The sequence below is a fragment of the Mustela erminea genome, chromosome 1, assembly GCF_009829155.1.
Source record: "Mustela erminea isolate mMusErm1 chromosome 1, mMusErm1.Pri, whole genome shotgun sequence".
Taxonomy (NCBI): domain Eukaryota; kingdom Metazoa; phylum Chordata; class Mammalia; order Carnivora; family Mustelidae; genus Mustela; species Mustela erminea.
In genome coordinates this window covers 217,207,108-217,220,177 of record NC_045614.1, presented here as the reverse complement: position 1 = coordinate 217,220,177, position 13,070 = coordinate 217,207,108, and the positions used below count along the sequence as shown (strand labels likewise).

The following is a 13,070-nucleotide window of genomic DNA, read 5'->3' as shown; positions in this document are numbered from 1 at the left end:
CTAAAGTCCTCACCGCACCCGCTAGGAAAGGCTTGCGCTGACACAGGCGCCCCTGCAGACGATTCACCTGCCGTACTAACAACCCATTTCACCAGCCACGTGCCCTGATGTCACTAAAAGGCCACGGAAAGCAGTGGCTGCCCTTGCTACAGTCGCGAGTCTACTCCAGATTCTACGCTAGATGGAGTTCTGTAATAACCCTCCTTAGCGACTTGCATGACACAATACCTTCTCCAGTGAAGAAGCAACAATAAAACCACCTATTTAAAGGCTTCACCTCAACACTCTTGATGTGCTGCGGGGTCATTCTTTGTGGCGAGGGGCTGTCCTATGCTTTAGCACACTTAGCGGCCCCACTTTCTGCCTGCTAGATGCTGCCAGGAAGCCCCTTTCTCCTGCTGAGACAACCAACCATGCTTCCAGATCCTGCTAAATGTTGCCTAGGGGACAAAATCACTCCTAGCTGAGAAGCACACGTAAATACTATCTTCTAGTAACCGAGAAAAACACATTCAAACTTTTAGGTCTTTTTATACTATAGGTTATCGGTGTCCGGTAAGACTGCAATCTCCGGGTATCAGTATTTGATCTCAAGATGGAACATGGCCAGCCGCCCGGCTGCAACTTAGCCCCACGAAGCCGAACGCTTCCCCCGCCTTCTCTCAGCGGGGCTGTGTTCCGCTGTGGGTCACACAGAGGGTTTTCGCATCCGTCCTTATTCATTCGTTCGCTCAGACAAGTTCTGCAGCGCTAGGTAAATACAACAAAATGGGGGTGCAGCCACTCCACCAACAGGAACTGCCTGCTGGGCACCGGCCACCCACCAACTGCCCTGAGCTGGGCGGGGGCAGGTCTAGAGGATGCCAGGCTCCGGGGGGACTGGTCAGGAAAGAAGCTAACCATTTACAGGGATCCCCAAGATTCTTAGACCTCTGAAGATCTCTGAACAACAACAACAATCTCTTGAGCCAAGGGCCTTAGTCCCTACAATTTTTTTCTTTTAAGATTTTATTTATTTATTTGACAGAGAGAGAGAGAGCACAAGCAGGGGGAGCAGCAGGCAGAGGGAGACGCACACTCCCCGCTGAGCAGGGAGCCCATCCCAGGACCCTGGGATCGTGACCTGAGCCGAAGGCAGACGCTCCACTGAGTCCCCCAGGAGCCCCAATTTTTTTTTTTAACCTGGCTGAACTGATACAACGCCAGTGTTTAATCAGGTAATCACCTGTCCTGGTACTGACATACTACTTCCACCTTCCCGGGTCCATTCAGAAGGGGGTAATGATCACACGGAAAGATGCTGGAGCGCTCCACGGGCCAGGCTCTGTTCTGAGCGTTCGTTCGGTCCTCGCCACGATCCTATCAGTTAACTACCGTTCTCTTCGGTTCACAAAGGGGAGACTGAGGCCCACAGAGGGGCAATGACTGGCCCAAAGCCGTGTGAGCCAGTGCTGGAGTCGGATTCATTCCCAGCAGCAAGCCTCTGGGGTCCGTGCCTCAAGCACAAGGAGGGCGGTGAGGCACCCTGTGGGGCCGAGCTGGGCAGCGGGGAAGAAACTGCTCTGACGCTGGCAACCGGCAGCCCCGGACACCAGAGGGGAGGACGCGCTCCGCAGCATATCCCCGGGGGCCACCAGCACCCCGCCCCTGGTGACCACATCGTGGCAGGATTCACTGTGCATGTGAAACCCCAGGGCCCCGAGCGCCGTCCCTGGATCAGCATACTACTGGGTCGTCTATGTGGGCAGCTTTGCAGTGGCACCCCGACCAGCAGGGCACCCCGCGCAGGCCAGCTTTCACTTTGCCCTCGTCTCTGAGAAGACACGGGAAGGGAGGTGACCTGCGGACGCGTTTTGCCCCAGAGGGACGAGAACCATCAGGGGATGGAGAACCCCAGCAGACCTACCTCAGGTACATGCCGATCGCGTAGGCGCACAGAAACGAGTAATCCAAGGCTCCGAGCAGCTGCTGGTAGTTGTCCTGGTCTACGGGGGTGAAAATCAACAGGCAACAGTGAGCGCCGCTCACTCTGCACCCAACACTGGTTCGCACTCCGGGGCAGGACAGCCCAACACACACGTGCCCTGTACGGTAGGACAGTGCACTCGGGAGAACGGGGCTGTCACCAGCACAGAAACTGGAGGAGCACCCAGGTGGCTTCTTGACAGAGGGAAAGAAAGTCACCATGTTTTCAAACAGTCACTAAACAAACATGGGTGACAGGAGATCCCCACTCGTCCTGGAGAGCACGTGGGGCGTTCACTCTGCCTCCCGTGTGGGTCTGGCTGCTCCTTGGCCACCCCTGGCCAGCCCCTGCCCCACGCCCCCCCACCTCCGGGGGTCCTCCTGTTGTTCCCCACTGTTGATCTCCCAGCTTCGACATGGACAAAATACAAGGGATCCGCAGCCGGTCCCCCAGGCCGTGAACCTGTCAGATGGCAGCGGCTCTGCACGCAGGGAGGGCCAACTGACAGGAGACCACTGTCCCCGGAGAGGCGGTCACACTCAAGAAGGTGGTTCCTGCGGCTCAGACGGGGCAGGCCCGGCGTCCAGCATTGCCTAGCGGCCCAGAAGACAAGGCACTTCCGGAACCCCCGACCCCAGCGCGCACACGGGGGGACAGATGGAGAACTCACCAAACGGGGCCCAGCTACAGTCCGTCTCGTTGTCTGCCGGCTGGCGGTGGGGTGCGCCATTGGCTTTCTGGTTCCAGCTGTTGAACTGGACTTGCCCCTCGTGCAGGGTAGCGCAGTATCTGTGCAGCTCGCCCTAGGCCACCCGCGAGGGTCAGAGGCCAGAGGGAGAAGGTGTGCTCAGGGCAGGCTCCGCGAGCTCGCAGCAGGAAGCCTGCACACGGCAACACTGTGCCCAGGGAGTGAGGCCCCATGGCCGCGATCTGTCTGCAGGACCCAGAGTGCCCGCGGGGACTGAGGCTCATGGGGCCCTCAGCCGCGGCCAGCCCTGAGCACGCACACAGCCCACACAGGCCTACGTGGGGCCCCCAAGACGAGCGTCCTGCGCAGCCATGTGACAGAAGCCGCCTGCTGCCGTCCCGGCACCCATAGTGGAAGCAGGGACTCCTCGTGCTCGATGTCGACAACCCAACCCTGCCCAGCAGAGCGTGAGACAAGCCACGGGTCCACGCGACGATGAGGACAGATCTTACAACCAAGGAAGCCTGACACGGTGCCCACGGCAGGATGTCACCTAATGACAGAGGACAGGGCACACGGAGCCTGGACCTGGAGCTGGAAGGGGGCCAGACCTGAGCCCAAGGGATGACTGCCCAGGCGAGCATGTAAACGTTCGACAGGCTAGATGCTGAAGGTCCGTGGACGTCGCTGTGTGCAAATCAGATACCTCACCCAGAGAACCGAACAGCGGGGGCACAAGGCCACCAGCCCACCGAGCTGTCCCCGGAGTCAGCAGGCAGGCCAGGGGCAGGGCGCAGGGCAGCGGGAGGCTTGGGCTCTCAGGGCGGGTGTGGGGCCCAAGCAGGCCGCTCCCACCCTGCCTGTGTGCCCACCCACCAACAGCGCTGCCCCTGTCACCACAGAACGCTTCCTGGGACTGGAGATGCCAAACACCACGTCAGCACCGCGCTTGGGATGGGGTGCCCCGTGAGGAAAGGTGGCCGTTGCGGTGGGGCATGGGGGTGCCAGGAAGGGCTGGAGGGGTAGTCACAGGAGATGTGCACAGGGGACACGGGGGGCTGCTGAGGAGAGGAACCCCACTTCCGGAAAAGTGACACATGATGGCTTGGGCCCATCTTGTTCTGGGGGAACCTCCCTGCGCCTGCTGGGCTGCTGGTTGTCCCGCGCCTCCCTCCCACGGGGCTCCCTGCCACCTGCTGAGCGTTTTCTGGGTTTCTTTACTCCAAGTGGCTCAGAGGAAGCAATCCTCCAGATGGGAGGACAGAAAGGAGGCATCCTCGAGGTCAGGGAGGGGCCCTTAGCAGGAGCAGGGGCCCTAAAAGGGCGTTCCTTATTGAGCTGCCACCTGGGAGACAGGGGGCTTGGGGGGCACCAGCAAAGCTGGTCCCAGGAGAACTCCTCAAGGTCAGGACACATGGCAGTGGGCAAAGAGCCCCATCCCAGTGCACCAGGCTCGGGGAGGGGAGTGATGGGGGCAACCGGAGTCCTGCCCACCACCTTCCCTTGCCCACACCGTTTCTTCGGGAGGGAGTCGCCTAAGAGGTTGATCACCTCCAGGCAGCTGCCCTTGCCAGGGCTGTGGTCAGCCTGGCCTGGATGCCTCCTGGTTTTGCATGGACACACGCCACTGAGAGCTGGCATGGCCCACGGGACTTGGCCACTCTGTGGTCCTGTGGCTTTGGCACCCTCGCTGGGCGTTCTGCTAGAATCCAAACACTGCCCTAAAAATCAGCAAGGCTTGCTTTACAGACTCGGTTCAGTCTTTGCTAAATAGCTTTCCTCTCGCCCTTCCTGCATTACTTCGAGCCCCTCTGCCCCTGCCTGTTCTCCGGGGCTCGCCCAGCTGGATGTCGCAGGGAACTGGGAGGGAGGCTGGGGAGGCCGAGCCCCTCCCTCCCACGTGCCCCGGGGCAGTCTCCCATTTCCCTGTCCCCTGATTCTATATTTAGCTCCTCTTCCTCGCCTGCAGAAGTCAGCCTTTCCCCGGGCCAGACCCTGTGCCTCACTGTCCTCCCCGTACACTGCCCACGAAGAAAGCTGCAGGCGGGCTGTCGGGGGACCTGCCTGCTGAGAGGGGGGATCCCCACGTGGGAGCAGGGGAGGAGGCGGCTGTGGACCCCTGCTCCGAACACGGTTTTCACATGCTCTCCCATCAGGTCAGAGTCCCAGGAAGCAGCCGTTGTGAGAAACGGCAAAGACTGGGAAGGATCCCTTCTTTTGGAAACAAGCAGAAAAGCGATTCTGGTTTGGTTTGTCCTGCGGTAAGCGGGCTCTGAACTGGGACACTGGGGCCAAGGTGCTGCCTTCCTGCCTCCACCATCCCTGTGGGGACCGCTCCTCCCCTGGCCTCTGGCCTCTGGGAGAGCGTGGGGACTGGCAGCTACGGGCAGGGGTCCCCCACTCGCAGCCGGCCCCTCCCCCGCCTGCCCTGACAGCAGGTGGTCACTCAAAGCTGAGCAATCGGGAGCCTACGTGGCGTGGAGTGTGCCAGGTACACGATCCTTGAGGTCGTCTTGTCACCGTGGGACCCACGGGGGAACAGCAACAACAAAATACAGAGCACAGGCCGCGGGGCCCGGAAGATGGGGCGGGAGAGGACGGTGGCCGCAGGACGGAGGGCCACAGCGAGCAGCCCCGGAGAGCAAGCAGCGTGGGTGCAGGCGAGGGGCCGCGGAGGTGGGGGTGGGGAAGCAGGTGTGGGCACTGGTCTCCCCTGCAGATCCCGCCCAGCCCTGGCCCTGCCCCCTGCCCCACCAGTGGGCAGCGAAAGGGAACCACACGGGACCAGCAGACAGCACGGCCTTTCCGAGGCATACACATCCACGCAGCCGCAGGCCACGTCCTTAGCGGAGCTACCTGGAGTAAGGCTGCTGTGTAGGCTTGGAACTTGAGCGACGTCGCAGAGCAAGTACTAGACCAGAACCCCAGCCCGCAGGCACTGGGGGTCTCCAGCCCCCAGAACCATGAGCAGTAGATCTCTGCGGCTGAGAGGCGACCGGGCACAGGGCGCGCAGCAGGAGGACCAGATGGCCGGGACTCACCCACGGCACGACCCACGTGTGGTCAGGTGCCCCGAGGGAACACAGGGGCCACGGGACCGCGGCGCAAACACACCCCCACCGGCAGGTGCACGCCGAGAGAGAGGAGAGCTTTGGGCTCAGGGCCGATCTTTCAAAACCAGAAGCCTTTAATACAGACTTAAGACACCTTAACTCTTCTTACTCAAATTCCTTCTTGGAAATCTTTCTGTGTCAAGTGGCGAGGCTGTAATTTTTTTTTTTTTTTTTTTTTTTTGTGGTTTGCTTATCTATTTACTTGCTGATATACTGATTTATTTTTTAAAACTTATTATTGTTATTATTATTATTATTATCTTTTTAGGAATCTCTACGCCCAACACGGGGCTCAAACTCACGGCCTGGAGAGTGGCACATTCCCCCAAGAGCTGCAGCCCTGCACGTCCACCAGCGGCGCCCGGCTGCCTTCCCGCCCCCGCTGCCCCCGCTGCCCGTGACCGGGGCTAGCGCGCTGCGTCGGGTGTCCGGACGGTGGGTGTGAGGCGACCCAGTGGTCCTTTCGCCGGCCTTCATGGGCACTGGCCAGCTCGCACACGGCTCATCCAGTCTGGCGGGATTCAGGCTCCTTGTCCGTGAACTTACTCTCCTCCCCTCTGGCGTCCTCCTTCTGCTTTGCCAACTTCACACCCCTCTGACGGACATAATTTTGATCGTGGATTTTTACTTATTTATTACACTTAAATCTTCCATCCACCCATGCATTTTTGTAAGATAGGGATTCAACTCCGTTCTGCTAGACGAACAGCCAGCCGCGCTCACGCCGCTTGCTAAAGATGCTCCAGTTTTCCCTCTTCTCTGTCTACCACGCCGTATTTCCTATTCCCTTCCCCTGACCTCTCGGTCTGTTCTCATGCCATACCATAAAAATTTCATTGTAGCGGCTTAAAAATGCTATCTTTTCCACACTTTCCTTGGACATTTTGCCACATAAATTCTTGGGCTGATGCAAGAATTTGTTCGGTGCAAAAGGCCTGCCGAGACATTGTGCTGCAGCCGCCTTCATCCCGGGACACTGGCCTTTCTAGAGAGCAACCTTCCCACCCAAAGCCGGGGTGTGCCGCCAGCGGTCTTCCATCTGTCACTGAGCATTCCACAGCTTCCGCCTTCCGGGCTCTGTGCGCCCAGAGAGGACCGGGCGCTGACACTCAGACCTGTCGGGGTCGCCGTTCCCGCGGGGGGCACGGGAGGCCGGGCTGGGACGGCAGGTGGAAGGGAGGAGGGCTGCGCCTGCACCCACCGCCGCCCGGCCCGTGTCTGTCACCGCCGCCCGGCCCGTGTCCATCACCGCCACCTTTGTTTTCTTTTTGCTACACCACAATGTCGCATGTCACGTCACTCTTTGAATGTCATTGAGGGATATAAACCATTTTATAATTCACAACCACCGGTGATCAATTCCAGGTAAGCAAATACATTTTCACTTTGTTTTGCTTCTCGTGTGCTAGCAAATACAGACTACAGATAGTTCAAGCTATTCCTTGGGTCACCGGAATCATCCGTAGCTGTAGTTTTATAAGACGCGCTAAGCATGTCGAAGCTTTGTGAGGCGTTACAAAGTTGAGGCTGACGTTTGTAGGGGGACGTCCGGATCGATCTTAGGAGACTGCGCGTGAGGCCCATCCATGTCCAGGTACAACTAAGGCGCTAAGTCGGGAAATCTGTGCGTGGGAGAAAATCGGGCTGCGGGCCCGTGGGCGTGTTTGAGATCCTCAACACCCTTCAGATCCCGCGGCTCAGGGCTTGAGAGCAGAGACCCTGCCCAACTCCCCAGACCTGGCACCGCCCTGCACGAGGGGACTGGGCCCCCGAGTCCCCAGGCCATTGTGAGGACTCTGTGTCAAACGGCGAAGAGGCCACCCTGTCACACCGCGGGCCACGACAAGCCCTGTGACCAACAGATGCTTCCAGAAGGGCCGGCAGGACCCTGCCTCATCGAGACGTCCATCGTCAGTGCGCCCCAAACTCCCAACAGGGACGCTGGGAGTGCGCCCTACGGCAACGCTACATTCCTTCCTGGCTACGCGAGGCCCCTCGCAATATCACATCGAGTCCCCGAGTCCTGTCCTGCGACGATGATCCTCCAACAGGCAGCCCGCCTTCCCCACACCACCTGCGTCCCAGCAGAGCCTCTGCCCCCTGGGCTGGGGCTTCGTGGTGAGGGCCCACGCTCCATCGGCTACTCCAGGCGTCCACCCCCACATCCGAGCTCGATCCTGAAACCCCAGCAGGCTCCCCAAGCACTCCCGCTCCTTCAGCCCCACGGCGCTCGCCGGGACCTCTTCAACAACCTCCTCCACTTCCATCACTTGCCTTTCCTTGAGCTGTGCGTGTGTTTCCCTAACACGGAAGACAGAGAGTGAGTGGTGATATTTAAATGGAGCGGCTGGGGCGCCTGGGGGGCTCAGATGATTGAACATCTGCCTTCGGCTCAGGTCATCATCTCCAGGTCCTGGGATCGAGCCCCACATTGGGCTCCCAGCTCAGAGGGGAGCCTGCTTCTCCCTCTGCCTCTGTCTCTGCTGCTGCTTGTGTGCTCTAATGAAGAAATAAAATCTTCAAACATAAATAAATAAATGTGGTGGCTAGTCCTTGGAACGATTTTAGAGTGCCTGGCTGGATGCATTAAAGCCCGCTCTCTCTGGTCTCTCCTTTGAAAACCACATTTTTAAAAGTCTGCAAACATTTCCACAGCCATTAAAACTGGGTGTATCAAAAACCTGAGAATTCTGCAAGTGGCGCGAAGGGCACCGAAGGTTCCTGCTTACGCGAGGTCAGCGAGGGCCTGCAGAACCCTCTGCAGAGATGGATGCTGTTTTCATGTCCCCTGGGCATTACTGGAGAAGGGGGAACACAAAACTGTCCACAGGAGCAACAGCCTCGCTTGGCATTGCCGCTCCCACCGGCCTGAAGATCGAGAGGCTGGCGCTCAACCACGCGGTGGGCATGAAGGAAGCGTGGCTGCTAAGGTCAGAATTACAGCGCTGGATCCGTGTCCCTGCCCACGACTAGGCAAGGGAGGGGGCAGTCTTTGGCACTGGACAATTTCCTTGTTCCTTCTACAATCAAGAGTCAACAGCCTACAGCCTGTTGAGAGTTTATAGGCAAAATGATGTCATTTCTAAGAGGGTAAGAAAACGACCTGTTTCTTCCCAGTTGTAACTGGCTATTATGTAGGCTTGTCTACTTTAATCTTCTTTTCTCAAAGTGTAGTTAAATGCCTGCTGAGCAACTTTCTGCTCTCCCGTCACTCAAACAGAAGCTCGGGGTTCTCAGAATAACAAGAGAGCCACCACCACGGCCAGACTTAGAGGACAGCGATCGTAGAGGCACTTCGGGGAACAGTTTAAGACAGGATGTATTTGGAGGGAAGGTCACAGAATAAATATTTGATTAAGCTTTAGAATTCTGCAACTGTCACTTACTACAACTGAACGCATATCACCTCTAAAACGATAAACCCTAAAAGCATGCCCAAGATTTTTGTTTCAGAAAAGAGAAACTAACAATCAAAGCAGGATAACTTGATTCTAAAACCACCTGTTTTCTCCATGGCCCCGCCCCCCACCCCTTCTCCTGCCCCTCCCCCATTCCTGAACTGGCTCCTCAAGTAGCTACCAGCTCCCGGCAGAAACTACAGGCAGGATACGAAACGGTGCTTTTTATGCTTTCTTACCTTAACTATGCTGATAGGCTTTCGGGATAAGTGGAAACTTGCATACAGCAAAAATGTCAAAATAAAAATGAAGGCTCTGTACCTGCAACACAGAACGGAGGCAGGGATGACGTAAGTTAATACAAGATGCATTAAGATTACATTGTATCTCCCTTGTCTCTGGAGACCAACCTAGAAAATGCTGCCAGGGCCCATGTCTAAGAATGATGAGAAAATCCTGCCTGCGCTCTCCTGCGGGATTTTTTTTGTTTTTAAAGATTTTATTTATTTATTTGACAGAGATCAGAAGTAGGCAGATAGGCAGGCGGGGTGGTAGGGGGAAGCAGGCTCCCTGCGTAGCAGAGAGCCTAACGCAGGGCTCAATCCCAGGACCCCGGGATCATGACCTGAGCCGAAAGCAGAGGCTTTAACCCACTGAGCCACCCAGGTGCCCCTCCTCTGGGATTTTTATGGGGTCAGGTCTCACATTGAGGTCTTTCATCCATTTCGAGTTTATTTTTGTGTGTGGTGTAAGAGAGTGGCCAAGTCCCATTCTTCTGCACGTGGCTGTCCAGTGTTCCCAGCACCATTTATTGAAGAGACGGTCTTTGTCCTGTTGCCTATTCTTGCTTCCTTTGCTGAAGATGAGTTGCCCACAGAGTTGAGGGTCCATTCTGGATTCTCTGTCCCATTCCACTGACCTGTGTCTGGTCAGCAACTGTGTCTGGTTCTCTGCAGGTCCTGTACTGCTCTGAACGCGACCGCTCCGTAGTGTATCTTGCGATCTGGATCGCGATTCCTCCAGTTTTTCCATTTCAAGATTGCTTTGACTGTTTGGGGGTTCTGTGGATTCACACATGTTTCAGGATTCTTTGTTCTAGTTCTGCGAAAAATGCTGTTGCTACTTTAAGAGGGACGGCACTGAATCCGTAGATTGCTTTGGGTAGTGTGGACGCTGTACGGATATTTGTTCTTCCAATCCATGAGCACGGGGTGCCTCTCCATGTCTGTGTCGTCTTCAACTTCTTTCATCAGGGTTTATAGTTTTCCGAGTACAGACCTTTCACATCTTTGGTTAAGTTTATTCCCAGATATTTTATTGTTTTTGGTGCAATTGTACATGGGATTGTTTCCTTAATTTTACTTACTGCTGCTTATTAGTGTATAGAAATGCAACACACTTCTGTCTATTAATTTTGTATCCTATGACTTTACTGAATTCACTTACCAGTTCTAGCAGTTTTTTGGTGGACTCTTTTCAGGTTTTCTATACATAGTATCATGTCATCTGCAAACAGTGAGAGTTTGAGTTCTTTACCAATCTGGATGCCTCTTACTTCTTTTTATTGTGTGACTGCTGGTGCCAGGACTTCCCGTCTATGTAGAGAACAGAGGGGAGAGTGGACATCCCTGCTATTTTCCTGACCTTCGGGGAAAGTTCTGTTTATCCCCACTGAGTGTGATGTTCTCTGTAGGTTTTTCATGTAAGGTCTTTATTATGTTACAGCATGCTCCTCTAGACCTGCTTTGATGAAGGTTTACCAATAGATGTTGGACTTGTCAAATGTTTCTTCTGCATCTAATGAAATGATCAGATGATTTTTATACCTTCTCTTATTGATGTGAAATATCACACTAATTGTTTTGAATACTGAGCTACCCCAGCATCCCAGGAATAAATGCCACTAGATTGTGACGCACGGTTTTTCTTATATTTTGTTGGATTTGGTTTGCTCACATTTTGTTGAAGACTTTTGCATCTATATTCATGAGAGATAATGGTCTGAAGAGGTAAAAATCCTTGAAGAGAGCACATACAGTACTTCCTCTGACATCAGCCCTAGCAATATCCTTCTAGATATGCCTCTTGAGTCAAGGGAAATAAAAGCAAAAATAAACTGCTGGGACTTCATCAAGGTAAAAAGCCTCTGCACAGCCAAGGAAATAACAAAACTAAAAGACAACCTACAGAATGGGAGAAGATATTTGCAAATGACATACCTGATAAAGGGTGAGTATCCAAAATCTATTAAGAACTTCAACAACTCAACACCGAACAACTAACAATCCAATTTAAAAATGGGCAGAGGACATGAACAGACATTTCGCCAAAGAAAACATCCAGATGGCCAACAGACACACGAAAAGATGCTCACCATCACTCATCATCAGGGAAACACATATCAAAACCACAGTGAGATCCCACCTCACACCAGTCAGAATGGCTCAAATGAACAAGTCAGGAAACAACAGGTGTTGGCGAGGATGTGGAGAAAGGGGGGCCTCCTGCACTGCTGGTGGGAAGGTAAACTGCTGTGGCCACTCTGGAAAACAGTATGGAGGGTCCTCAAAAAGTTAAAAATGAAACTACCGTACTATCCAGTACTGGTACTACTGGGTATTTACCCAAAAAATATAAAAACACAAATTCAAAGGGACACGTGTGTCTCTACATTTACAGCAGCAGTATCTACAGAAGCCAAGATATGGAAGCAGCCCAAGTGTGCACAGAGAGAGGAATGGATAAAGAAGTGGGATGTGTGTATATACGGAATAGTACTCAGCCCTAAGAAAGAATGAAATCTTACCATTTGCAGTGACATGAATAGATCTAGAGAGTTAAGTGAAGAATGTCGAAGAAAGACAAATACCATATGATCTCATGCATGTGTGGAATTTAAGAAAGAAAACAAATGAGCAAAGGGGGAAAAAGAAAGAGAGACACAAACCAGAAACAGACTCGTAACTCTGGAAAACACACTGACGGTCACCAGAGGGAAAGTAGGCGGGGGATGGGTGAACTAGGTGACGGGGATGAAGGACCAAATCAATAAAATACATACATACCAAACAAATAAATATTAAAATTAAAATAAATAATAAGATGAAAATACATACACACATAAACAAACACTACCTTGTAACTGTATTTTAAATCATCTTATATGTATATTAGTCCCTCAATCCTATATCAATTACTAATCCTATTTGCAACATCACCATAATACATTTAAAAATTTCACCACTTTTGCTTTGTGCAAATTAAAACTGTTTCAATACTCATAAAAACATAACTACAATCAGAGAGATTTGGGACGCGGAAGGTGAACACACAGTTCACAGAGTAGACACGAAGAAACCATTAACTGGTTAGTAAGAGCATGAAGTACAAACTTCCTGTAAGCCTGTATCCTGGGCATTTAAGAGCACATCTACTTTTTACTTTGAGCTTCTGTGCAACTTTTTAAGAAGGACACATGCAAGGCAGGAATAAAAATATCTCACTGGCCTCCATGAGAAACTTGGTGACCACAGACATGCTATGAACAAGGCAGATGACGGCAGAAAGCCTGGCCTGAGGCCGGGCGCTCTTCTTGGTTTATGCAAAAGCAGCCCCAGAGCAAGACTGAGGTGAATCAGAGACTAGAGAAAAGAAGACCCTAGGCAAGAAGAGAAAAGTTCATTCCAACGTCCAAGCTGGAACCCCTCTCTGGAAAAGCACTTGTTGGGGAAGAAAACAGGTCAGTGGGAAGAGAACTTGGCAAGAGAGCAGAGCAGGGGCCCTGCCAGGAAGGCAAGGCTGGCCCCCACTCCTGAAATACCTGCCTGTTTCCGGCCTGAAAAGGCCAGTGACTTTCGGACAGAGAGCCCACCCGAGTGGACAGTCACCTACGGCAGAGGTACGGG

General features: G+C 53.8%; 1 protein-coding gene across 6 annotated transcripts in view; it reads right to left on the bottom strand.

Moving 5' to 3' along the window:
• SLC37A1 (solute carrier family 37 member 1) overlaps positions 1-13,070 on the bottom strand; it is a 70,033-nt gene that overhangs the window by 34,621 nt on the left and 22,342 nt on the right. For all 6 annotated transcript variants that reach the window (XM_032356069.1, XM_032356096.1, XM_032356087.1 and 3 more), the window contains 3 exons: positions 9,405-9,486; positions 2,637-2,769; positions 1,907-1,985 (listed from right to left, as the gene is read on the bottom strand). In XM_032356069.1, coding sequence (XP_032211960.1) covers positions 1,907-1,985; positions 2,637-2,769; positions 9,405-9,486 — 294 coding nt within the window. The remainder of the gene's footprint in view (positions 1-1,906; positions 1,986-2,636; positions 2,770-9,404; positions 9,487-13,070) is intronic.